The sequence below is a fragment of the Scyliorhinus canicula genome, chromosome 6, assembly GCF_902713615.1.
Source record: "Scyliorhinus canicula chromosome 6, sScyCan1.1, whole genome shotgun sequence".
Classification (NCBI taxonomy): Eukaryota; Metazoa; Chordata; class Chondrichthyes; order Carcharhiniformes; family Scyliorhinidae; genus Scyliorhinus; species Scyliorhinus canicula.
The window spans coordinates 187,567,527-187,594,665 of NC_052151.1; the positions used below are offsets into that span (position 1 = coordinate 187,567,527).

Here is a 27,139-nt window from a genome sequence, read left to right on the forward strand (position 1 = left end):
GTACCCAATTATTTTTTCCAATTAAGGGGCAATTTAGCTGGCCAATTCACCTATCCTGCACATCTTTTGGGTTGTGGGGGCGAAACCCACGCAGACATGGGGAGAATGTGCAAACTCCACACGGACAGTGACCCAGAGCCGGGATTCGAACCCGGGTCCTCAGCGCCGTGAGGCAGCAATGCTAACCACTGTGCCACCGTGCTGTCCCTTCTGCTCCTGTACCTGATGAACTTATGGGCCTCCTCGCTCCCTTCTTCATCTCATCCTATCTGACATATCCTCTGTCCCTTTCTCCCTTATGAACTTATTTAGTTTCCCCATTAACTGCTATTCCAGGTTAATCGCCCCGACTACTCCCTGAGGCAGCAACGTTCCCAACAGGTACTGCAGCTGCAGAGCTGCACAGCAGCCTGGGAGGTACCGTTCCGGCCCTGTTCTGCGGTAAACACTGTGTGCGCACAGCCACGCGAAAAGATTCAAATGGATCTCTCGCTGAAAAGAAAATGGGCACTAAATATTAAAGGGAGCATTGGTAGCAAGTTCCACAATCTCACCACTCTCTGGGTAAAGAGATTTGTCCTGACTTCTCGCCTGACCATTTTTTATCTCTTAAGATTGAGAGATTAGCCACTGTGGGATGGCTAGTACCTGAATATTTCCAAATGCCTCAGTGTCAGGAAGTAAACTACATGGGAACAGAACAATTCATGAATTTCAGAATTTCAGCCCAGTGATTAGACAAGGGTTCAGCGTCCCATTTGATTTGTTGCCTGGTTTTCCATAAAGCCTGGGCATGGTTCCAGTTGAATCCATCATTCCTGGGCTTCTTTCTCATATTTTCTCCTGGCCTGTTTGACACCTCCATTTCTTTATTCTCCCAATCAGTCACACCTTCTGCTCAGCTTTGGAAAAGAAAAGTTGTATTTAGATCGCACTTTTCAGAACTGCGGGATATCGCAAAGTGCTTTACAGCCAATGACGTACTCTTGAAGTGTAGTCGCTGTTGTAATGTGGGAAACACGGCAGGTAATTTGCACACAGCAAGATCCCACAAACAGCAATGCGAGGACAAGCAGATAACCTTATCTTTGTTTCATGACTTTGCCTTTAGTAGTCAAGGAGGACTCCGGAAAGGCAAGTCAAACGGTGATTTATTTCCAAAAGGAAAGCATTTACGTGCAAAAGTCCAAATCCCAGCCGGGACTACTCTGCAGCTCGACTCCTACCTGGGCCGGCTTTTAAGGCAATGAATCATGCCCCTCAGCAGGGGAGCTCGTACTCCACCAGGCTTAGGGGGAGGTTAACCGCGCCATCCCCGTGTGTCTCGTGGGGGTTATTATATTGGCTAAGGCATCCATTTTGGCCAGAGCACCGAGAAGCACTCCCTTGTTCTTCATGCTAGTTCCTTGTGATCGTTTACGTCCACCTGAAAGAGGAGGGGGTCTTGATTTAACATCTCATCTGATAGACAGCACCTCCGATGGTGCAGCACTCCTGCAGTACTGCAGTGCCGTGAAACTGAGAATTTTGTCCTCGAGTTCCTGGAGTGGAGCGTGAACCTGCAACTTCCTGACTCCGAGGTTTGGGTGTGACCAATGAGCTTCAGCTGATACCCAACTCCAATCAATATCATTGGTTTGCAAATTTGTTTAATCAGAATCAATTGCTTCTCCATTCGACAATTTTCACTCATTTGCAAAGGAAAGTTTTCTATTGAGAAGGGGGATGTCGTGATCTTGTGCGCATGCCACTGCAATGTAAAGGTGCTCAGCAGAGAGCAAGGATCAGTGTGGGACTGGAGAATGGCACTGCCCACAATGTGATGCATGGATTCACATGGTAATAGACTCCAAGAGAAAGCTCTTGCCCACAGGGAGAAGCAGCACCATGCCTGACAGTAACCTGGCATTTGTAAATAGCCAAAGACTAACAATAAAAATTTCAGGTTTAAATATATAAATCTCAAGATCTCATCAGTGAGACATCTAAAGAGCCCAAATTACAACATCCACCACACTCTCTGGCAGGGTATTCCCTCTCCAAGCCACTTACTGAGTAAAAAAGCTTTTCCTCTTGGCTCTCGCTCTTTTACTATTTAGCTCAAATCGATACCTTCCGCTTCTGGATTTTTTCACCACTGTGAATATTTTCTCCCTTTCTTAGAATCCCTGCAGTGCAGAGGCAAGCAATTTGGCCCATCGAGCCTGCACCAGCCCTCCGAATGAACACCCCAACTAGGCCCTCTTCCGCCCCATCCCCACAATCCTACCTAGCCATTGTACACTAAGGTGCAATTCAGCATGGCCAATCCACTTCACCTGCACATCTTTGGACTGTGGGAGGAAACCGGAGAACCCGGAGGAAACCCACACAGACACGGAGAGAATGTGCAGGCTCCACAGTTGGACCAGGTCGGAATCGAACCCAGGGCCCTGGTGCTGTGAGGCAGCAGTGCAAACCACTGTGCCACCACCCAGATCCCTCATGACTCTGAACACGTCCCTTGTACTGTAGGTAAACGTAGCAGTCAATGTGTGCACAGCAAAACCCCAGAAATAAGATTTTTTTTTTAAATGACCAAGACCCTGAGATAATGCCCCTTAATTTCCTCCAATTAACACCACAGAATTTTTTATGTCCACCCGGGAGATGGGTAGGCTCTCAGTTTACTGTTTCCCCTCAGAGATAGTGGGCGGGATTCTCCAGACCCATAGAACATAGAACATAGAACAGTGCAGCACAGAACAGGCCCTTCGGCCCTCGATGTTGTGCCGAGCAATGATCACCCTACTCAAACCCACGTATCTACCCTATACCCGTAACCCAACAATCCTCCCCTTAACCTTACTTTTTTTTTAGGACACTACGGGCAATTTAGCATGGCCAATCCACCTAACCCGCACATCTTTGGACTGTGGGAGGAAACCGGAGCACCCGGAGGAAACCCACGCAGACACGGGGAGGACGTGCAGACTCCGCACAGACAGTGACCCAGCCGGGAATCGAACCTGGGACCCTGGAGCTGTGAAGCATTTATGCTAACCACCATGCTACCGTGCTGCCCCTGTTCTGGTGCGGCCCGCCCCCGTCGGCAGCGGGACCCTGCGTCCTGGCAGCCGGCCAATGGGGTTTCCCATTGTGGCCACCCCCACGCCGTCGGGAAATCCGCGGGCTGCCGGCGAAGTGGAGGATCCCGCCCAGTACCTCTGATGTGCTCTCAAGTGGGACAGATGCCCAGAGCCTTCCATATCACGAAGTGTGAGTGCTACCACTGCACCAGACTGGAACAAGGAAGACAATCATACATTCATCTCACCTAGTCATCCAAGAAACTAAGTGTCAACAGTGATAAAAGCTAAAATAACCTAGGATAGAGGGAACAAACTACATGCTTTATAAACACGGTCTGAGCCTAAACCAATTAAAAGCTGATAATATTAAATAAACATTACAATAATTAGAGGCGCAGAGCATCAAGCTATAATTCTGAATAGGTATTACAACACTAATCCTCACTGATTGATATTAGTAACTAGTTAAATATATTCTGACATGCAGAAAAGGCTTTGTACAGGATTACAGAAAAATAACAAAGGATGGCCAATAAATTTGGCTGATCTGTCAGTTAATCCCGTTTAATTTATTTGATCGATCCCGAGTCAACATCATCAAATGTGACCATTATTTTTTTTTCCGATTAAGGGCCAATTTTAGTGTGGCCAATCCACCTATCCTGCACATCTTCGGGTTGAGGGGGTGAGACCCACGCAGACACGGGGAGATTGGGCAAACTCCATGCAGACAGTGACCCAGGGCCGGGATCGAACCCAGGTCCCCGGCGCCATGAGGCAGCTGTGCTAACTATTGTGTCGCCGTGCTGCCCAAAATGTGGCCATTTTAAAGGTAATCTTGAAATATCACATACATCATTGTACTGAAGGTGTATCGCGTAGAGACTTGGACTCGCTGATTTTTAGAAGGATGAATGGTGTTGGGGGTGGGGGCGGTGCGGGGGGGGGGGGGGAACCTAATCAGGGTGTTTAACACGTTGAAGAAATTCAATAGGTAGATAGGGAGATACGTTTTTGTTTTGCCAATGAATCTAGAACAAAGGAGGAGCCAGGTCTGACAAGGCCACGCACGACTGAACTCTACAATTGTATTTTCCACACAAACGCATGCGGAACTTGAAACTCTTCCCTGGTAGCCTGCTGATGCAGGGAGGAGTTGACATTTTCAAAGCAGGGATGAATTAAGGTGGAAAAATGGAATTGAGGTCCTGGTCATCCACAAGGAAACTTAATGATTGTTATTCTAAGAAGCCTACCCCATACTATGAATCCACATATTGCAAGGTTGCAATGAAAAGATCTGAGTACGTGATTATTATTTGCTGAAGCATCATACGTCTGTGCTGCCCATCGGTATTTCAGATTGAACGTACCAGTGAATATTATTCTCCTTCAAGAGCTTCCTCTGCTGCACTTCTCCCCAATCGGAAGTGCACAGAGAAACAGCCACAATATAAAATGTCAAAAATGGCATGGAAAGTTACATTTAACCAAATAATTGCGTAATGGATACCTGACTCGCACATACTGTGCTCCTAATAACTGACTTTAGAAACAAAATGCTGACATTTATATCCAGGCTTTCACAACCTCAGAATGGTCCAAAGTGCTTCACGGCCAATGAAGAACTTTTTTAAAATATAAATTTAGAGTACCCAATTCATTTTTTTTCCAATTAAGGGTGAATTTAGCATGGCCAATCCACCTAACCAGCACATCTTTGTGTTGTGGGTGTGAGGTCCACACAGACACGGGGAGAATGTGCAAACTCCACACGGACAGTGACCCAGGGTGGGGATCGAACTTGGATTTTCGGCGGCGCAAGGCAGCTGTGCTAACCACTGCGCTACCGTGCCGCCTCTCAATTAAGTACTTTTTGAAGCGTTGCCATTATTGCAACATGGGAAATGCGGCAGCTGATTTTTATGCAGCAAGCTCCCACAGGTAGCAATGTGATCATGGCCGGATCATCGATTCTCAATGATGTTGATTCAAGGAGAAATGTCAACCAGGGTGTTATGGTTCTTGAAAGAATGCTAGAAGTCGTTCAGCAGTTGAAGGAAGGTTTATTGTACTACACAATAAATGACTGCTTTAGGTTTTTACTTACAGAACTGTACTTGTAAAGATAATGCTTCTCTATGCTCTGCAACCAGGCCTGACCACACTAACAGCCCTGAGCTTTACTTCCGTTCCTGTCCTCCTCGCCGTCTATCCACCAAGTGAGGGGGAGGGCCTTCGGCATCACTCTTATATGTCCCCGTGCTGCCCCCTGGTGGTGCTTCCCCTGGTGGTGCTTCCATTTCCCATCAGCCCCTTTTGTACATACTCAAGCGAGGATCACTACACAGGGTACTGCCGATTCTCTCTTGCCCTCCTTATAAAGTGTGGAAATCGTTCCGTCTCCTGGAAGGGCAGGTGGGACTTTGGTTTAACATCTCGTTCAAAAGGCAACAGTGCGTATGCCGGCAGTACTGCAATGGAGTTTCAGTGGAGACTGTTTGCTCATTGGCTCCAGAGTGGAACTCAAACCAACAACCTTCTGACACAGAGGCAAGTGTGATCCCAGCAAGCTGGCAACTGCCACTGACCCAAAGGACCTAGCCTAGCAGATTTCGGGCTAGATTGGGAGGTGTTCACCCCTCCCCGTAAAGCTGGCTCCGCCGTTTGATCTGCGTTCAGAGGCATCACTGGTACAGTGTACTGTGTGTCAATCTGTGAGATGAATTCATTCAAATCTGTATCTGGATATCGGTCCAGATTGGAAGCATATCCATTCGACCTTCACAGGTAGGTTTTCACCTGGAATTCAGCTCATTTGTTTTCCAGGGTGCCAAACCTCCGTCTAAAAAAACATGGACAGCATTCCGGGTCAGGAATATTAACTAGCTAGTTAATAGATATATTCCCACATCAGGGTGGTTAGTGACTTGGATGGGAACCTCCAGGTGGTGGGGTTCCCAGGTATCTGCTGCCCTTGTCCTTCTAGATGGCAATGGTCATGGGTTTGGAAGGTGCTGCCTAAAGAATCTTGGCGCATTATTGCAATGCATCTTGCAGATGGTACTCACGACTGGCACTGTCCATCAATGGTGGAGGGTTTGAATGTTTGTGGAAGGAGAAGCAATCAAAAGGGCTGCTTTGTCCTGGATGGTGTCGAGCTTCTTGAATATTCTTGGATCTGTACTCATCCAGGCAAGTTAATGTCCATTCCCAGCGCAAGCCTCCTTCTACCTTAACCCGATCAGTCTATTATTCTCTTTCTTGCAATGTGTTTATCTGGCCTCCCTTTTCAAGGCATCAATGTCATTCACTTCAACCGGTCTTTGTATAAACACACTCCACATTCTTGCCATGCTCTGGGTAAAGATATTTCTACTGAATTTTTTATTTGATTCATTGGTAACTATTTACAGCCCTTAATTTGGGTCTCCTCCACTAGTGAAACACCTTCGCTATACCTACCTAATTAAAACCTTTTATAATTGTAAAGGGCTCGAACAGATCACCGCGCAGCCCGTTCTTTTCTACAGCCTGGTCAAGTTTGCCTGACCGCTATAACCTCTCAGTTCTGGTATCATCCTTGTGAATCTTTTCTGCACATTCTCCAGTGCCCCTCCAGGCTGTTTATCAAGATAAAGATCAGAAATACGCACAGTGCAGCAAGTACTCAAAAACAGTTTCTATTTCTTAGTCTAAATGCTAAATTCGGAGAAACCCGTCTTATTTGATTCACAGAGCGGAGCTGAAATTACCGAGCAAGTAACAAACAAAAAAAACCACAAAAGCGCTCAACACACTCTGGCTTTTTGTGGGACACTGGCCTGGATTTCAAAAAAAAAATTTATTTCCAGGATGTGGGCATCATCAGCTAGGCTTGCATGTATTGCCCATCCTTAGTTGCCCTTAAGAAGGTAGTGGTGAGCCACCCTCTTGAACCGCTGCCAGCTCTGAGCAACACCCACAGTCCAGTCAGGGAGGGAGTTCCAGGATTTTAACCCAGCGACCGCGAAGCAACGCCGATATATTTCCAAGTCAGTAAAGTGAGTGGCATTTGCTTTCAGAACAACAGTCAGGTCATCAGCGCTCACTGTTATCGAGGAGGAAATCAGACAGCAAGCTCCCACATCTGCACAACGGAAGGTAAATATGGAAATCGATTTGGCCTGCCCACCCCCCCCCCCCCCCCCCCCCCCCCCCCCACCCCCAAATAAGCTTCCTTCCGCTGGTATATCACTGACTCACTCTGCTTTCACATGGATTGTGGGAAATCGGGGCATGTAGCCACAGGATACCTCATAAACATGCCAGAACAAGTTAAAGCTTGTTCCTTCATGTGTCAGTACATTTTAACAGTGTGATAAGTCTAAATTATTGTCCAATCATCTCACCGCACTGTAAATTTACTTTTATATACATGTGTGATGCTTCAGTCCTTCAGATTTCAGTTGTTTCTGGAGATTTAAAGTAAATCCACTTTTTCTTCCTGTCTCTTTAACCACCCTTAATATAAACATGGGCCTGTTTCCATTAGAGTTTAAAAAGGTAGGGGGTCACTTGGTTGAAGGATATGAGATCCTGAACAGTCTTGACAAAGTGTATGTGGAAAGGATGTTTCCTCTTGTGAGTGAGTCCCAATCTAGGGGGCACTTTTAAAATTAGGGGACACCCTTTTTTTTTAATTTAGAGGACCCAATTCTTTTTTTCCAATTAAGGGGCAATATAGCGTGGCCAATCCACCTACCCATCTTCGGGTTTGTAGGGTGAAGCCCACGCAGACACGGGGAGAATGTGCAAACTCCACATGGATAGTGGTCCGGGGCCAGGATCGAACCCGAGACCTCAGCGCTGTGAGGCAGCAGTGCTAACCACTACACCACCATACTAATCCAAGGGGTCACCCTTTTAGGATACAGGTGAAGAGAAATTGTTTTCTCTCAGAGAGCTGTGCGTATTTGGAACTCTGCGTCAGAAGGCAGTGGGGATGGTGTCATTGAATATCTTTGAGGCAAAGGTAGATAGATCCTTGTTAGGCAAGGGAATCAAAGGGTATAGGGGTAAACAGGAATGTGGAATTTGAAACACAAACAGATCAACCATGAGTCACTTTAGAACAGAGATGAGGAGAAATTTCTTCAGCCAGAGAGTGGTAGGTCTGTGGAATTCATTGCCACAGAGGGCGGTGGAGGCCGGGACATTGAGTGTCTTTAAGACAGAAATTGATAAATTCTTGATTTCTCGAGGAATTAAGGGCTGTGGGGAGAGAGCGGGTAAATGGAGTTGAAATCAACCATGATTGAATGGTGGAGTGGACTCGATGGGCCGAATGGCCTTACTTCCACTCCTATGTCTTATGGTCTTATGGATATTATTGAGCGGCGGAGCAGGCTCGACGTGCCGAGTGGCCTACTTATGTTGCTATTTTGTACCAACATATATTCGTAACTGTGCCTCTGTTGATTGCTTTTCACATTTGTATCATAACGTTCCACGTTCAGGGTGCATTCCTGCGTTTGATGATAAAATCCAGGCTGACACTTCAATGAAAAAGTGAGGGGGTTCTGCATTGTCAGATGTGCTATCTTTTGGGAGAGATGTTTGAACCAAGGCTCTATCTGACTGCTCAGATGGATGTGAAAGGTCCCATTTGAAAATATTGAAGCACAGCGGGGGGGGAATTTAGAATTATAGAATCACTACAGTACAGGAAGCCCTTCAGTCCATCAATTCTGCACCGATCCTGAAGGAGCATTCCACCCAAGCACACTTCTCCGCCCTATCCCAATAACCCCCTAACCTAACCCACACATCTCTTGACATCAAGGAGCAATTGAGTATTTTCAATCCATCTAACCTGCACGTCTTTGGACTGTGGGAGGAAACCGGAGGAAACCCACGCAGACACGGGAAGAACGTACAAACTCCACACAGTCACCCAAGGCCCGAATTAAACTTGCGCCCCTGGCGCTGTGAGGCAGCAGTGCTAATCTCTGTGCCAACATGCCACCCTGGTATCCTGGTCAATATTTATTCCTCAATCAACATCACAAAGACAGATAACCTGGCCTGATATCACATTGGTGTGTATGGGATCTTGTTGTACATAAATTGGCTATTCTGTGTCCTGCATTACAACAGGGGTGACACTTCAGAAGTCCTTCATTGGCTAAAAAGTGTATTTTGAGACCACTGTGGTCTAAGACAAGGCTTCTGTTTTCTTCTCTATTGCTGTTCATACTGGGTTTTATATTGAATTAACTATTCTAACTGAAACTTCCTGACTTGGACTGCAATCTCTGAGGATTCTTCAATCTGAATGGCTCACGATACATGGGCTGCTTGCCAAGCTAACAACTTGCCCTGTTCGCACAAGTTCCAGATCCCCTATAGAGGGCAGTGTGCGCTTTTTTTGGCATTTTAATTGTTGCAAGTTCCCAGTACAAAATTGCAGTCAATCTGTGAGCAGGCGTGGGCACAATGCTCATTGGGTGCTCTTCATTTGTCACGGAGCCCAAGATCAGGGCCAACATTTTAATTCAACTCTCCCAAACATCAGGCTCAGTAACTGTTTCAATAAAGGCCCCAACCAGGTTCCCTACTTACAAAGTTACCACTCACAAATGGATGAGTGAGTCAGAGGATCAGAGAACGGTTACAGCACAGAAGGAGGCTATTTGGCCCGTCCTGTTTGATTTCACAGAATGTACAGTGCAGAGGAAGCTATTTGGCCCATCGTGTCTGTACCGGCCCTTGGAAAGAGCACCCTACTTAAGCCAAAGAGAAAGTGCTGGAAAATCTCAGCAGGTCTGTCAGCGCCTGTAGGGAGAGAAAAGAGCTAATGTTTCGAATCCAGATGACCCTTTGTCAAAGCTACTTAAGCCCCTACTTAAGGCCACGCCTCCACCCTATCCCCACAACCCAACCTAACCTTTTGGGCAATTTAGCATGGCCAATCCATCTTTAGACTGGACATCTTTAAACTGCGGGAGGAAACCCACGCAGAGACTGGGAGAAAGTGCAAACTCCACACAGTCACCCGAGGCCGGAATTGAACCCGGGACCCTGGATCTGTGTGGCAGCAGTGCTGACCACTGTGCCACCATGTGTGGGTCGGCTCTCTGCAAGAGTAGCTCTGCTACGAAAGGGAAAATGCTGGAAAACCTCAGCAAGTCTGGCAGCATCTGTAGGGAGAGAAAAAAGCTAACGTTTCGAGTCCGATGACTCTTTGTCAAAGCTCAAAGTGTATTTTGTAGCTCTGCTAGTCGTACCAGCCCCCCCCCCCCCCCCCCCCCCCCCCCCCCCACCCCCCAACCAACCCCCACCCCATTTCTCTGTCGCCTTGCAATTGTTTTCTCTTCAGGTGCTTATCCAATTGCCACCAAAGTCACCATTGAATCTGCCTCCACCCCACTCTCAGGGCACAAAATGGGGCGAGCTGTTGGAAAGCCTATTCACTTCGACGGGACCGGAAAATCCCGCCGTCAGGAGGGGCTGGAAATTTCCCCCCTTAGCCAATGCATTTCAAATCCTAACCCATCACCATGTTCATCCCCTTGTGCCAGCGGATTCACCAACCACCACTGCTCCTCGACCAACAGGAACAAGATTGTTTCCAGAAGAAAAAGAAACAAGGATATTAAAATGTAGCCAAATTGTGTATTTAATAACTCATTCCTTAATGCCTGTGAATTCTCATATGTATGATGTGGAGATGCCGGCGTTGGACTGGGGTGAGCACAGTAAGAAGTCTTACAACACCAGGTTAAAGTCCAACAGGTTTGTTTCAAACACGAGCTTTCGGAGCACGGCTCCTTCTTCAGGTGAATGGAAAGGCTTGTTCCAGAAATGTTTATATAGACACAGTCAGAGATGCCCCGGAATGCGAGCACCTGCAGGCAATCAAATCATCAAAGATGCAGAGAGAGAGGTAACTCCAGGTTAAAGAGGTGTGAATTGTCCCAAGCCAGTTCAGTCGGTAGGCCTCTGCAAGTCCAGGCTTGTTGGTGGGGGCCGAATGTAATGCGACATGAATCCCAGATCCCGGTTGAGTCCGCATTCATGCGTGCGGAACTTAGCTATAAGTTTTTGCTCAGCAATTTTGCGTTGTCGCGTCTCCTGAAGGCCTCCTTGTAGAATGCTGACCCGGAGATCAGAGGCTGAATGTCCTTGACTGCTGAAGTGTTCCCCAACTGGAAGGGAACAGTCCTGCCTGTTGATAGTCGCACGATGCCCGTTTATTCGTTGTCGCAGTGTCTGCATGGTCTCGCCAATGTACCACGCTTCGGGACATCCTTTCCTGCAGCGTATGAGGTAGACTACATTGGTCGAGTCGCACGAGTATGCGCCGCGTACCTGGTGGGTGGTGTTTCCACGTGTAATGGTGGTGTCCATGTCGATGATCTGGCATGTCTTGCAGAGATTACCCTGGCAGGGTTTTGTGGTGTTGTGGTTGCTGTTCTGAAGGCTGGGTAATTTGCTGCAAACAATGGTTTGTTTGAGGTTGCGCGGTTGTTTGAAGGCCAGTAGTGGGGGTGTGGGGATGACCTTGGCAAGATGTCCATCCTCGCTGATGATGTGTTGGAGGCTGCGAAGAAGATGTCGTAGTTTCTCCGCCCCAGGAAAGTACTGGACGACGAAGGGTACTCTGTCAGTGGTGTCCCGTGTTTGTCTTCTGAGGAGGTCGGTGCGGTTTTTTGCTGTGGCGCGGTGGAACTGTCGATCAATGAGTCGAGCGCCATATCCCGTTCGTACGAGGGCATCTTTCAGCATCTGTAGGTGTCTGTTGCGCTCCTCCTTGTCTGAGCAGATCCTGTGTATACGGAGGGCTTGTCCATAGGGGATGGCTTCTTTAATGTGTTTCGGGTGAAAGCTGGAGAAGTGGAGCATCGTGAGATTATCTGTGGGCTTGCGGTAAAGCGAGGTGCTGAGGTGACCGTCCTTGATGGAGACGAGTGTGTCCAAGAATGGAACTGAATTTGGAGAATAGTCCATGGTGAGTTTGATGGTGGGATGGAACTTATTGATGTCATCGTGTAGTCGTTTCAGTGATGTCTCGCCGTGGGTCCAAAGGAAAAAAATGTCATCGATGTATCTGGTGTATAGCATCGGTTGAAAGTCCTGTGTGGTGAGGAAGTCCTGTTCAAACTTGTGCAAACAATGCACAAGTTTGAACAGGACTTCCTCACCACACAGGACTTTCAACCGATGCTATACACCAGATACATCGATGACATTTTTTTCCTTTGGACCCACGGCGAGACATCACTGAAACGACTACACGATGACATCAATAAGTTCCATCCCACCATCAAACTCACCATGGACTATTCTCCAAATTCAGTTCCATTCTTGGACACACTCGTCTCCATCAAGGACGGTCACCTCAGCACCTCGCTTTACCACAAGCCCACAGATAATCTCACGATGCTCCACTTCTCCAGCTTTCACCCGAAACACATTAAAGAAGCCATCCCCTATGGACAAGCCCTCCGTATACACAGGATCTGCTCAGACAAGGAGGAGCGCAACAGACACCTACAGATGCTGAAAGATGCCCTCGTACGAACGGGATATGGCGCTCGACTCATTGATCGACAGTTCCACCGCGCCACAGCAAAAAACCGCACCGACCTCCTCAGAAGACAAACACGGGACACCACTGACAGAGTACCCTTCGTCGTCCAGTACTTTCCTGGGGCGGAGAAACTACGACATCTTCTTCGCAGCCTCCAACACATCATCAGCGAGGATGGACATCTTGCCAAGGTCATCCCCACACCCCCACTACTGGCCTTCAAACAACCGCGCAACCTCAAACAAACCATTGTTTGCAGCAAATTACCCAGCCTTCAGAACAGCAACCACAACACCACAAAACCCTGCCAGGGTAATCTCTGCAAGACATGCCAGATCATCGACATGGACACCACCATTACACGTGGAAACACCACCCACCAGGTACGCGGCGCATACTCGTGCGACTCGACCAATGTAGTCTACCTCATACGCTGCAGGAAAGGATGTCCCGAAGCGTGGTACATTGGCGAGACCATGCAGACACTGCGACAACGAATAAACGGGCATCGTGCGACTATCAACAGGCAGGACTGTTCCCTTCCAGTTGGGGAACACTTCAGCAGTCAAGGACATTCAGCCTCTGATCTCCGGGTCAGCATTCTACAAGGAGGCCTTCAGGAGACGCGACAACGCAAAATTGCTGAGCAAAAACTTATAGCTAAGTTCCGCACGCATGAATGCGGACTCAACCGGGATCTGGGATTCATGTCGCATTACATTCGGCCCCCACCAACAAGCCTGGACTTGCAGAGGCCTACCGACTGAACTGGCTTGGGACAATTCACACCTCTTTAACCTGGAGTTACCTCTCTCTCTGCATCTTTGATGATTTGATTGCCTGCAGGTGCTCGCATTCCGGGGCATCTCTGACTGTGTCTATATAAACATTTCTGGAACAAGCCTTTCCATTCACCTGAAGAAGGAGCCGTGCTCCGAAAGCTCGTGTTTGAAACAAACCTGTTGGACTTTAACCTGGTGTTGTAAGACTTCTTACTGTTCTCATATGTAGACACAGGTCCTCTCCGTGTTGGGAAAGAGAAGAAAACACTCTCTCCCAGTTTCAGCCATCCTTGTGCAAAGTGCTGGATATGCGGGTCATGTTCCCAGCACAGCGACCTCACCTCCCTGAACTACTGCACACAGCCACCGTTTGTAACGTTGATGCACTGCAAAGTCCTCTCGGTAGCTTTATAAGCTCACATGCCGGAAACTGCAACACAAACGTGCCTTATATGTTCACCAATTTGCTCAAAGATGCCCACGAGGAAGTAGAGCATGTTCCAAACATCTGCCTATTTCAAATTGCAATATTCCTTCAGTCCTTGACAAGACAGAGATACATATTCCACTAATACAGATCATTTAATACTGTTGACGGGAGGCAGGCAGCCAGGAACTGCATGGTACTAAACTAGCTTAATAGCTTTTCTAGAAAAAAAAGAGAACCCAAATCTGTACAGCCTTTCCTCATAGAATTTACAGTGCAAAAGGAGGTCATTCAGCCCATCGTGTCTGCACCAGCCCTTGGAAAGAGCATTGTACCCAAGCCCATACCATCACTCTATCCCCGTAACTCCACCCAAACGTTTTGGACACTAAGGGCAATTTAGCATGGCCAATCCATCTAACCCGCACATCTTTGGACTGTGGGAGGAAACCGGAGCACCCGGAGGAAACCCACGCAGGCACGGAGAGAACGTGCAGACTCCGCACAGACAGTGACCCAAGCCGGGAATCGAACCTGGGACCCTGGAACCGTGAAGCAACTATGCTAACCACTGTTCTACCCCGTTGCCCTGATAAGTACATCCTCTCAGTTCTGGTACCATCCTTAGGATTCTTTTTTATGCACCTTTCGCTGGTTCCTCTATTCCTTTTTATAAAGCAGCTAGCTTATAGCCCAACTAATCACACGCAATGCCCCATTTATTGGCCCCATTCTGGAGCCCCCCCCCCCCCCCCCTTTCTCCCAGATACCTCCCACCTGCCAGAAACATAAGAGGTGAGTAGTGTTATTAAATCGCTGGCCGTGTCAGTTGAACAAAAAAACTCCACCTGCTTTCCAAGAATTGACACAACTCTGGGTGGGGTGGGGGAGAAATTGATGCATACCACCCCCCCCCCCCCCCCCCCCGTAATTTTCTTTTCTAAAGCGCAGCTATCCTCAAAATGGTGATTAAGCTTTCAACTGGAGGAAGGTATCCATTTAACATGGATTATTTTGGCGGGCCGAGATTGTCATCGATCTCCGAAGCTGAACTCTCCACCCCGGTTTGTACGTCTCTCTGCTGCCCTCTGTAGCACAGAGCCAGGATTAAAGCACTCGGTCCCTCATTTCCCAACGGAGCAAGATACCCAACAAAAGCTGAGCATCACACACAGGTTTGCAGCCAGCAGAAACTCAGGCCGGTGTCAGAAATGTTTGAAAACAGACCAAAAAAAAAAACAAGCTCCTATCAAAAGCAAAAATAAATAAATCCTCAGAAGCTACAATGCATTTTCACCACCAAAAAAAAAATCCATCATCTTCTTTCACACGAGACAGATTTTGAATCTTTAAGCTACAGAACTCATCATCTTCCTTTAGTCATGGAATAGATTTTGAATCTTTAACATTGAGCCATGTTTGCGGGCATTGACACATGTGCACACACACATACTCACAGATACACATCCTCACAGGCATATGCTCACAGACACACACACACACACACAAACCCACAGAGACATACTCAGACAGACACACATACTCAGATACACACACACACACAAACCCACAGGCACATTCTCAGACACAGACTCAGATACACATCCTCACAGGCATATACACACATACTCAAACCCACAAACCCACAGACACATACTCACAGACAGACACACACACATACTCACAGACACACAAACCCACAGACACATACTCACAGACAGACACACACACATACTCACAGACACACAAACCCACAGACACATACTCACAGACAGACACACACACATACTAACAGACACACAACCCCACAGACACATACTCACAGACACATACTCAGACACACACACAAATCCACAGACACATACTCACAGACGCACATCCTCACAGCACACAGGCATATGCTCACAGACTCAGGGACACACACATACTCACAGGCACAGACATACTCACAGGCATCCTGACAGGCACACAGGCTATACTCATAACCACATATACTCACTGACATATACTTACAAACACACATACTCACAGACACACATCCTGAAAGGCACACAGACATATACTCACAGACATACACTCACAGACATATATTCACAGACATACATACTCACAGACATACATCCTGAAAGGCACACAGGCATATGCTCACAGACATACACTCACAGACATACATACTCCCAAACACATATTGACATATTCCCACAGGCACAAACCCACAGACTCACAAACACATAAGCGTATATTCGCAGGTACACATCCCCACAGGCACAGAGACATGTGTTCACAGACACACAGGCGGAAATGTCATTGACACACACATGTCCCCACACGCACAAATACAGACAGATACTCACAAAAACAGAGACACATACCGACCTACACATTGAATATTAGACATTGATCACCGCTGACTCTCAGTAATATGTCTAACCACACAAACACTGATAACAGTTAGCTGCTATTTTGCAGCGCCTGACCCAGGACAGCTCACTGGCAGCAACACCTGTTAACAACTGAAGATGGAACAATTGAACGGGACCGTGTGTAAAGGGTGATTAATGTGCCACTGCCCCAAACACACCTCGAAGCAACACTCCAGCACACCAACACAAACACACACAATAGTTTCGAGGTCACCCAGGGGGGAAGCTTGTTTAGAGGCGCGGGGGGGGGGGGGGGGGGGCACAGGGTGCTATTTTGCAAAGCAAAGAGATGTTGATGTTTAATACATCTGTCAGAGCAACAATTAACCACTTGGAGCCGGACGTTCAGTTCTCGACAGCACAACTTACCTTCTGTCAGCAGGCGTACGGCATGAACAAAAGATGGATCCAGTGTATCCTTTTCTGCCATCAGCTCTGGCAAGAATTTCTCTCTCTGCATTTTTTGTTCAATACAAATTTGCAATGTGGACTTAAAAGAATTTATTCAGACTTTTTTTTTCCTCCCCCAAAGTTAAAAAAGCTTTCCTTGTTTCTCTCAGCGCACACGGTATCTAATTGAGTGGATTTTTTTTTTTACCTTGCTGGGAGAGTGCATTCACTGGGGCTGCACTGACAGCCGCTCGCTCGCTTCGCCAGTTACCCCGAATAGAGCCCGCCTCCGCCCACCCCTCATTGGGCAGCGTCCAGCCACCCGGAAGCAAAGTCCAATGCTCATTGGCCGGCCTTTGGTGTCAATCAAAGTGAGGAACCGGGTGCCTGCTGTCCGGCCGCCCTTTCCCAATCTCATTTTTTTTTGCACACCTACTCTTTCCATCCTTACCCTCCTTTGCACAATAGCAAACGAGGCTCTGCTTGTGCGAACTCCTGTGAATGTCATATCCAAAAATAAAGGATGCTCCATCATCAAATCATGCACTCACTGCTTGCTGACATCAAGCCTGAATACCCTTGAATATGTTGGCAAAGTTGCTTTTTTTTTAAAAGAGAAGAGGGCTTTGCTGGAATGGGACACAAGTTGGTGCATAATTGATGTGCCTGATCAATGCATTGAGATATCAGCAAATGATATTTATCAGTGCTTCCCACATGTTAATTGGGAGTAATGTGATATTGCACATATCCTCTCCCATGTACACTGACCTCGTGAGGATTAATACCCATTCCAAATACGGGTGGAATATTCACCCTTTGCTGTTCAAAATATACAATCGTATACATTTACCGTCCACGTAAAGTTATGACCCAATTTGCGTTACAAAATTCCACTGCAGCTTAATCTCACATCGTGATTAAGCTCTGCTCTTGAGTTGACTGAACAATGTAATAAGATTAATATTTGAAATATTCACCCCCTCCACCCCTGCTCACAGTTAGCACCAATTCTGGATGGGAAGCAGGAGAACAATAACCTCCCTTGTTTAACGAGTTTCTTTCTTCAACTCGTTAGATTTAATACCAGCTTGAAGCAAGCCATCCTCTTCCTTACCGAACAACCTGTTTTAGTGAGGTGGGGGGGGGGGGGGGGGACATGTAACCAGTTCAAAAAGGGGAAGGTTGCAGTTGGGAAATAAATCTCTCGTTTCCATATCGCGCCTAATTATAGCTCTCCATGCTGTGGCTGCCAGTGGGAGCAGAACACACTGTCTTGCTCCAAATCACATTGTCAAAGAGAGGTTTCTGCCTACCTTCTTCCAGGTGTTTGTGTGTGAAGGCAGGTTCTGCATCGTCAAAACATTGACAGAAAAGACCAGAGGGGAGATGGGCAAACTTTTCATTTACACAACAAATTGTTGGGATCTGGAACTGAAATGCACTGCCTGGAAAGGTTGGGTGGAAGGGGGGGGGGGGGGGGGAGGGAATAGATTCGTTAACTTAGAAAACGGAACTGGATAAATATTCGAAATGCGGGTGGAATTGGGGGGGGGGGGGGGGGGGGGGGGGGCGGGGCTCTGAGGAGAGAGTTGGAAGTGGAGATAATTGGTGAGCTCTTTCAGAGGGATATCAGCACATGCATAATGAAAAAAATGAAAATCGCTTATTGTCACATAGAACATAGAACAAACAGTACAGCACAGAACAGGCCCTTCGGCCCTCGATGTTGTGCCGAGCAATGATCACCCTACTTAAACCCACGTAACCCGTATACCCGTAACCCAACAATCCCCCCATTAACCTTACACTATGGGCAATTTAGCATGGCCAATCCACCTAACCTGCACATCTTTGGACTGTGGGAGGAAACCGGAGCACCCGGAGGAAACCCACGCACACACAGGGAGGACGTGCAGACTCCACACAGACAGTGACTTCAATGAAGTTACTGTGAAAAGCCCCTAGTCGCCACATTCCGGCGCCTGTTTGGGGAGGCTGTTACAGAAATGGGCCGAAAGGACTCACTCTGTGCTGTACCACTTCATTGAAAGTGACTCCCAGGGTATTTATAAAGGCTCAACACTCTGACATAATGTGTGTTATCGTTCCATCTTGTCCTGAACTCTACTGCCAAGAAACATAACTCTACTTTGAAATTTCCAATTGCACCAGACATAGGTGTTGCCGCCCCTCACGTTCTTCTCTCTCATGCTGGTGGATTAACCTGTTGGTTTGTCAAAAGTCACCAGCACGTCTCGCTAGTAAATGCCTGGTGGATCTGAAACACAGTTTTCCCAGTGTTTTTTTTAGATCTGTTGAAATTATCCCTGAAGGCTAAATGAGGTTGGGATGAAAGGGAGGGTAGTTGAGCCCTGATGAATAAATGATGAATTAAGGAAGATCTTTGATGACAACTAAAAAAAAAGAAATATTCATCAATAGAAGTGGAGATGCCTTCCTCGCATATGTATCTGCTGGTAGGCGGATGTTTAGAGAGCACATTATCTGTACTAACAGGCAGGAAACTTGTTTAGACCTGTCAATAATGTGGTCAATGCTGGCAGAAATGAAATGGAAAACCTGCAAAGCAAAGAGTCTAGTATAAAACTGGAAAATGTCAGAAAGCCAGGGTTCGATCATAAGAGAAAGAACTTGCATTTCTATAGCACCTTTCATAACCTCACGATGCCCCAAACACAGTTTATAGACTCGGAAGCTTGGCACTGGAAGGCATTGTTGTAGTGTTAGGAAACAGGCAGCCCATTTTCTGCACAGCAAGATTCCAAAAATAGAAACATGACAATGACCGACAATCTCTTCTAGCGATGTTGATTGAGGGATAAGTATTGGCTAGGACACCAGGCGGAACTCCCATGCCTTTTTTGTAATAGCGTCTTGAGATCTTATTACATCGTCCTCAAGAGCAGATTTGACTAGGTTTAATGTCTCACCAAAGTGGCAGTGCAGCACTCCCTCAGTACCGCGCTGGAGTGTGAAGGTTGGATGGGTCAGAGATTCCTTATAGTTTGTCTTCTTACGCCCCCACCCACCCCTCATCACAGTTTCTGCCAAGCAGGCTGAAAGGACTCTACCTGTTGTCATGTGTCCAATGGCAGAATGTAATTTGCCATTCATCAAACATATGAAAATATATCTAACATTATTACTAGAATTAAAGTGGAATGCATACGGGGTAAATTTGTAAACTTTGGGGTCCTAAGAAAAATATGTTTATTATAAAGAAAGTGTAAATGGAAACATTTAAGGGCTGGTTTTCCTCTTTAACCTAATGTGAGCCAAAATTGCAATGCCAGTAAAATGTGCTAATTTTGCACGCCAAGGCATCCTTGAGATTATCAGTCGCAAACTGGTTGAACTTTCCTTACCTGCACAAATATAACCCACATAGTCCACTATTTCCTTTGCCCGAGACCTGTTATTTCGTGGCATGATTTTGAGCTAGAGTCTCAAAAGCTCACCGTTGCGGGCGTTGGTGCCATTATGATTTGTCCGCAATATGCCTTGGATAGTTTATCCTTTCCCGCCTGCATCCTTACAATTAAACATGACCAAGGTGGTTCAGATACAATGGATTTTTTGTGTGGAATTCTGGAAGTCACAGTACAGTGGAGATGAAAGAGGATCTATCAGCTACTTCAGACTGTAACAGGGATTGCGAGAGGATGGGAGGATGGGTGGGGGTGGACAGAAAGCTTATTGAACCAGACACCAATGAAAGGTAGTTATTGGCATGGTGACGGTAATCCTGGGTGCATGCGCAGCACGCTTCTTTGTAGGCAAAACATGTGGTCAGCAAATGTGGTCGGCTGTGTGCTTGGTAGGCTATGAGTGCCAACTTTACAATATCAGTCATATTGTTACACTATTTGACCAGTTTAAACATTAGCAGGCTCCTCAATGGCAAACACCGCAACAATAAAGGTAAATAGGCATTTCAGCGATCTATCCTCGACCATATCCCCCACCTCAAAATAAAATTGGGCAGCAAAAGCAAGTTGGAGCAGCAAAGCCTGGCTCATCGATATCACATAGGGGCAAGGCTCAGTGGATGGAATCTCACCTCCAAGTTGGAAGTTCATGGGTTGATGAACTATCAATTACGAGAAGATGAGAGTAGAATGTAATTGAGGCTTTATTACACTGAGATGTGGGGCCTCCTACAGCAGCTGACGAAATGGCAGCTGTACGAGGAGCATACATATTTATACTCCGCCTACTTGGCTGAGCCAACAGGCAGGGATCTACCCCCATACCTGTAGTACAGGGGCCTTACCGTAAAACACATATATATACAGTATATACATCAGTGGTGGCTACCACATTCACCCCCCTGTTAAAAGATGAGTCCAGCAGGGGTGGTGGTGCCAGGGCAGAGGGGTGTGTGTGTGTTCGGAAAAAGCTGGTGCCAGGTCCCTGTGTGAGACTGTGTCTTGGTGGCCGTCAGTGTACGCTATGTAAGCGTACTGCGGGTTGGCATGGAGTAGCTGTACCCTCTCAACCAACGGGTCCGCCTTGTGGAGTCGCACGTGTCTACGGAGGAGAACGTGTCCTGAAGCTGCCAGCCATGTTGGGAGCGAGACCCCGGAGGTGGACCTCCTAGGGAAGGCAAAGAGATGTTCATGGGGGGTTTTGTTAGTCGCGGTGCACAGGAACGACCGAGTGGAGTGAAGTGTGTCGGGGAGGACCACCTGCCAGCGGGAGGCCGGGAGATTTCTGGACCATAGGGCCAGATGGACGGCCCTTCAGACCGTCTCATTCTCCCTCTCCACCTGCCCATTGCCCCTGGGGTTGTAGCTGGTCATCCTGCTCGAGGCAATGCCCCTGTTGAGCAGGAACTGGCTCAACTCATCGCTCATGAATGAGGATCCCCTATCGCTGTGGACATAGACGGGGAAGCCAAACAGAACGAAGATGGTGTTGAGGGCTTTGATGACGGTGGCAGACGTTATGTCGGGGCATGGGACGGCAAAGGGGAATCTGGATTACTCATCGACCACACTGAGGAAGTACGTTTTTCGGTCGGTGGAGGGGAGGGGCCCTTTAAAGTCCACACTGAGGTGTTCAAAGGGATGTGAGGCCTTCACCAGGCGCGCATGTTCCGGCCGGTAGAAGCGCGGTTTACACTCCGCGCAGACCTGGCAGTCTCTGGTGATCGCCTTGACTTCCTCGATGGAGTAGGGCAGATTGCGGGCCTTGATGAAATGGTAAAAACGGGTGACCCCTGGGTGACAGAGATTGTCGTGCAGGGTCCGGAGTCGGTCCACTTGTGCGCTGGCACATGTACCTTGGAATAGGGCATCGGGGGGCTCGTTGAGCTTACCGGGGTGATATAAAATCTCGTAGTTGTAGGTGGAGAGCTCGATCCTCCACCTCAAGATTTTATCATTTTTGATCTTGTCCCGCTGTGTGTTGTTGAACATGAAGGTAACCGACCGTTGGTCAGTGAGGAGAGTGTTTCTCCTGCCAGCCAGGTAATGCCTCCAATGCCATACAGCTTCAACAATGGCTTGGGCCTCTTTTTCGATGGAGGAGTGCTGAATCTTGGAGGCATGGAGGGTGCGGGAAAAGAATGCCACAGGCCTGCCTGCCTGGTTGAGGGTGGCGGCAAGAACGATGTCTGATGCATCACTCTCGACTTGAACGGGGAGGTCACGTCGACCGCGTGCATCGCGGCCTTGGCAATGTCGGCCTTGATACAGTTGAAGGCCTGGTGAGCCTCGGCCGTCAGGGGAAAAGCGGTGGGTTGAATGAGTGGGCGGGCCTTGTCCGCATAGTTTGGGACCCACTGGGCGTGATACGAAAAGAACCCCAGGCATCGTTTGAGGGCCTTGGGGCAGTGGGGGAGGGGGAGTTACATGAGGGGGCGCATGCGATCGGGGTCGGGCCCCAGGACTCCGTTCTGGACCACATAGCCGAGGATGCTGAGTGGTTCGTGCTGAACACGCACTTCTCCTCAACGTGAGGTTGAGGAGAGTGGCGGTGTGGAGAAATTTGGAAAGGTTGGCGTCACGGTCCTGCTGGTCGTTGCCGCAGATGGTGACATTGTCCAGATAAGGGAAGTGGCCCGCAGTCCATACCAGTCAACCATTCGGTCCATCTCCCGTGGGAAGAATGAGACCCCGTTGGTGATGCCAAAGGGAACCGTAAGAAAGTGTCCGTCTGCTTTGAACGCCGTGTATGGGCGGTCCACCTTACGGATGGGGAGCTGGTGGTAGGCAGATTTCAGGTCCACTGTCGAGAAGACCAGGTATTATGCAATCCGATTGACCATATCAGATATGCGTGGGAGGGGGTACGCATCGAGCTGCGTGTACCAATTGATGGTTTGACTGTAGTCAACGACCATCCTGTTTTTCTCCCCAGTTTTGTCCACTACCACTTGGGCTCTCCAGGGGCTGTTGCTGGCCTCGATGATACCTTCCCGAAGCAGCCGCTGGACTTCAGACCTGATGAAGGTCCTGTCCTGGGCGCTGTACCATCTGCTCCTGGTGGTGACAGGTTTGCAATCAGGGGTTAGGTTTGCAAAAAGGGAAGGCGGGTCGACCTTAAGTGCCGCGAGGCCGCAAACGGTGAGGGGTGGTAGGGCCCGCCAAATTTCAGCGTTAGGCTCTGGAGGTTGCACTGGAAGTTCAGGCTGAGTAGCAAGGCAGCGCAGAGATTGGGGAGGACGTAGAGGCGGAAGCGACTGAACTCTACGCCCTGGACGGTAAGGGTGGCGATGCAGTACCCTCGGATCGCTAGTGGGATCCGGAGGCCAGGGAGATTCTCTGGTTAGCGGGGTGTACCGCGAGGGAGCAGCGCCTTACCGTATCGGGGTGGATGAAGCTCTCAGTGCTCCCGGAGTCCAGCAGGCAGGAGATCTCGTGCCCGTTGACCTTCACCTTTCTTGAAGCGGTCGCGAGGTTCTGTGGTCGAGACTGGTCAATCGTGGCCGACGCGAGACGCTGCTGGTTGTCAGCGGTTGCAGGCGATGAGCGGCCTGATGAGGTGCCCGACGGGCAGGGGTCCTGAGGCGGGTAACATGGCGGTGCCCACGGGCCGCACGTGTCCTGAGGGAGGCAAGATGGCGGCACCCTGGGGCTGCACGTGTCCTGGGGCAGGCAAGATGGCGGCGCCCATTGGTTCTGAGAGAGACAAGATGGCGGTGCCCACGTGCCACACGTGGTCCGAGGAGGGGAAGATGGCGGCGCCCACTAGCCACATGCAGGGGTGCCGGGACAATAGCGGCGATTGAGCGGGCCTGGCAAACTGCAGCGAAATGTCCCTTCTTGCTACAGGCCTTGCAGAGGGCAGTCCGCGCCGGGCAGCGGTGCCAGGGGTGTTTTGACTGCCCACAGAAGTTGCATTTGGGTCCCACGGGGTTTGTTTGGCAGCCGCGCGGCACAGGCGTGGGGTTGGCTGGGGCCGGTCGCTAATGGGGTCCATGATGGGGTGACCGTCGGTGGGGTCCACGATGCACAGGGGGGGTGGGCCGCGCGGTCGGGGGCATAGGCCTGAACGTTGCGTGATGCGACCGTAAATGAGAGCGGTATTTTTTTGGTCACAGCGAGGTCGAGCTAAGAGGTCCCTTCTAAGAGACGCTGGCAGATGTAGTCAGACCCTACGCCCATAATGAATGCATCTCTCATCAGCAGATTCGAGTGTTCAGTGGCCAAAATGGCCTGGCAGTCACAGTCTCTCACTAGGGCGAGCAGGGCACACCAGAAATCTTCCACTGACTCACCAGGAAGCTGGCGACGCGTGGAGAGGCGATGCCTGGCATAGAGTTTGTTAGTCCGCTGAGCGTAGATTTCCTTCAGTAGCACCATGGCCTCTGCGTAGGTCGGCGCATCATGGACGAGGGGAAAGATGTTGGAGCTCAGCCATGTGTACAGAATCTGGAGCTTCTGTGCTTCAGGGATTGCATCTGGTGCAGACCCGATGTAAGCTTCAAAACAGGCTAGCCAATATTCAAAGTCCTTTTTGTCTGCTTGAGGATGTAGCTGCAGGCGATCCGTCTTGATGCGGAGGTCCATCTCGGAAAAATCTCAGTGTATCAAATTGATGCACTATCAATTACGAGAAGACGAGAGTAGAATGCAATCGAGGCTTTATTACACTGAGATGTGTGGCCTCCTACAGCAGCTGACGAAATGGCTGCTGCACGGGGAGCACACATATTTATACTCCGCCTACTGGGCGGAGCCAGCAGGCAGGGATCTACCCCCGTACCTGTAGTACAGGGGCCCTACCGTAAAACACATATATATACATCAGTGGTGACTACCACATGGGTTCTGTTGCAACCACAAAAACAACAATATTGAATCTTTATTGAACTGAATGTGTCATGGCTGCCTCCAGAGGTCACATGACTATGGCAAGCCCGGGAGGACATGTAGTAATGGATTGCACTTCCAAACCCACCAAATGCCACTGCAGAGGCTTGACCTCAGAAATCTAGGCTGGGACCTCAGTGCAGTTTTGAAGGTCGTGCTGCACTGCTCGATGAGATGTTAAACTGAGGCCCTGTCGTCCCACTCCGATCTATGTAAAACATCCCTTGGGACTATTTGAAGGAGGACAGCGGCGTTCTTGTTGGTATTCCCGATCAATATTTATCCCTCAATCAAATCGCTATGACAGATCATCAGGTCATTATCCCATGACTGTTAGTGGGGGCTTGCTATGCGCAAATTGACGGCTCTGTTTCCTTGTTTACAACTTCTCAGGTAATTCATCGACTGTGAAAAGCTTTGGGACTTGCTGAGGTCATGAAAGGCACTATAAAATACAACCATTTCATCTTTATTTGTTAAAGTGTTATTGCAGCGTGCAGTGATTTATCGGAGCGTCCGTGACTAAAAACTAAACAGCATTCATGGGAAATGGCCACAGTTTAGTCAATGGGTCATAAAGGAAAATATATTAAATGGACATTCCCCAGTCCCTGATGTTTTCTGTTCAGGAGGAGGAGGGGAGAGGCGAGGGGGGGAAAGATGAGTGGGGGGGTATTTGAACCCAAGGAAAAAAGTGGGTTGCAGTTGGGGGTGAGGAGAAGGGGAATTGTGTGCAGAAAGAATGCTGATTAGATTGCAGAGCAGAGAGGTGTATTGACTCATTTGCCATTTAAGGGAAAGCAATAAGTTATAAGGTTGGCATTCTGCTATTATCCCGAGGGCAGAAGCTCCAGTCAGTGGTGAGGAGGAGATGCCCCTTCTCTCAAAGCATCATTAGTCTTTTGAACTCCCTACTCCTGAGAGTGGTGGAGGCTGGGTCACTTAGTATATTCCAGGCTGAGTTAGACAGATTTTGTATTGACATGGGAGCAAGGATTATAAGGAACGGGCAAATTAAGGACCCAATCTGATTAGCCATGATGCTCCAAATAGCGGAGCAGGCTTGAGGGGCCGAATGGCATGTGCCTGCTCCTATTTATTGAGTGAACAATAAATGAACCCCATGAGTCATTCTACAGTTAGTTCTGCAAACTCGGGTAACTTTGAACAAAGTGTGCAAAATGGGTGACAGTTATTGGCCAGAATTTGTTGGAGTATGGCAGAGGCCGGGGGGGGTCGTACAGCATTTCCCATTGGTTAGACCTTGAAGATGTTTAGTGGCACAAATTGATGCAAGAGGTGTGTGGGCTGGGGGTGGAGGCGAGGGGTGGAGGGGTGGGGGAGGGGAGTGTGGGGGCGGGTGGGGGCGGGGGAGAGGGTGGGGGGAGGGGTGAAGGGTGGGGGTGGGTGAGGCGGATGGGGTGGGGGGGTGAGGGGATGGGGAGGGGGGTGGTGGTAGGGGGCTTGCGGGAAGGGGATATGCTGTCCCTCATTGATCCTTCGTGCTCCTCTCCCTCACTTCCCACGCTGAGCTCACCATGTTTGCCTGAAGGCGGTCCCAGGCCGATGTGGGCTGCCCGCATTGCTGATTGACTGTGCCAATTGGTGCAGGCAGAAAACTTTAGTAGACTTCTTAATTCCATTTAATTATTGACAATTGGTCCTCCACTGCTCGCCAGCAGGCAATCGATCGGACCCTGAGCTAAACTCTTTCAAAATGGCTGGGAGCCAGGATCGAGATGGGGAATCAAAATGGAGGCAAAATTGTCTGTCTCTGATCAGGACCCCAACCCATCTTAAAAATACAGCTCCGGGGGGGAGGGTCACGCGATGTGAGCGTGGGAGCAACTGCGTTTTCCCGAACTTCTGCTCTACTCATCTTTTAATGCGTCTTTTCATCCTCGTGCGCATTTTGTATTTGTCTTTTCTTTGGATGCGTGGCTTGTGCTATGTCCCGGGAAGTGTTTGGTTGTTGTCTTTGCGAGAAAGCTCCTGCCTTGGAGGTGCTGTGTGCATCGGGGGATGGCTGCCAATGGAGACGTTGTCCTCGCTGAAAATCCCAGCTCTGTGGTGCAGGTCGTCAGGGCTCACTTCCAAGAGTTGCAGAGTACTTTTTGAAGGCGATGGAGG

At 48.7% G+C, this 27,139-nt stretch overlaps 1 protein-coding gene across 3 annotated transcripts in view; it reads right to left on the minus strand.

Moving 5' to 3' along the window:
- khdrbs2 (KH domain containing, RNA binding, signal transduction associated 2) overlaps window positions 1-16,930 on the minus strand; it is a 907,500-nt gene extending 890,570 nt beyond the window's left edge. For all 3 annotated transcript variants that reach the window (XR_005461061.1, XR_005461060.1, XM_038800664.1), the window contains exon 1: window positions 16,647-16,930. Coding sequence is in view for 1 of the 3 variants with exons in the window: in XM_038800664.1 (XP_038656592.1) it covers window positions 16,647-16,737 (91 nt within the window). In the remaining 2 variants the exon portion in view is untranslated. The remainder of the gene's footprint in view (window positions 1-16,646) is intronic.
- Window positions 16,931-27,139: the final 10,209 nt, after the last annotated feature.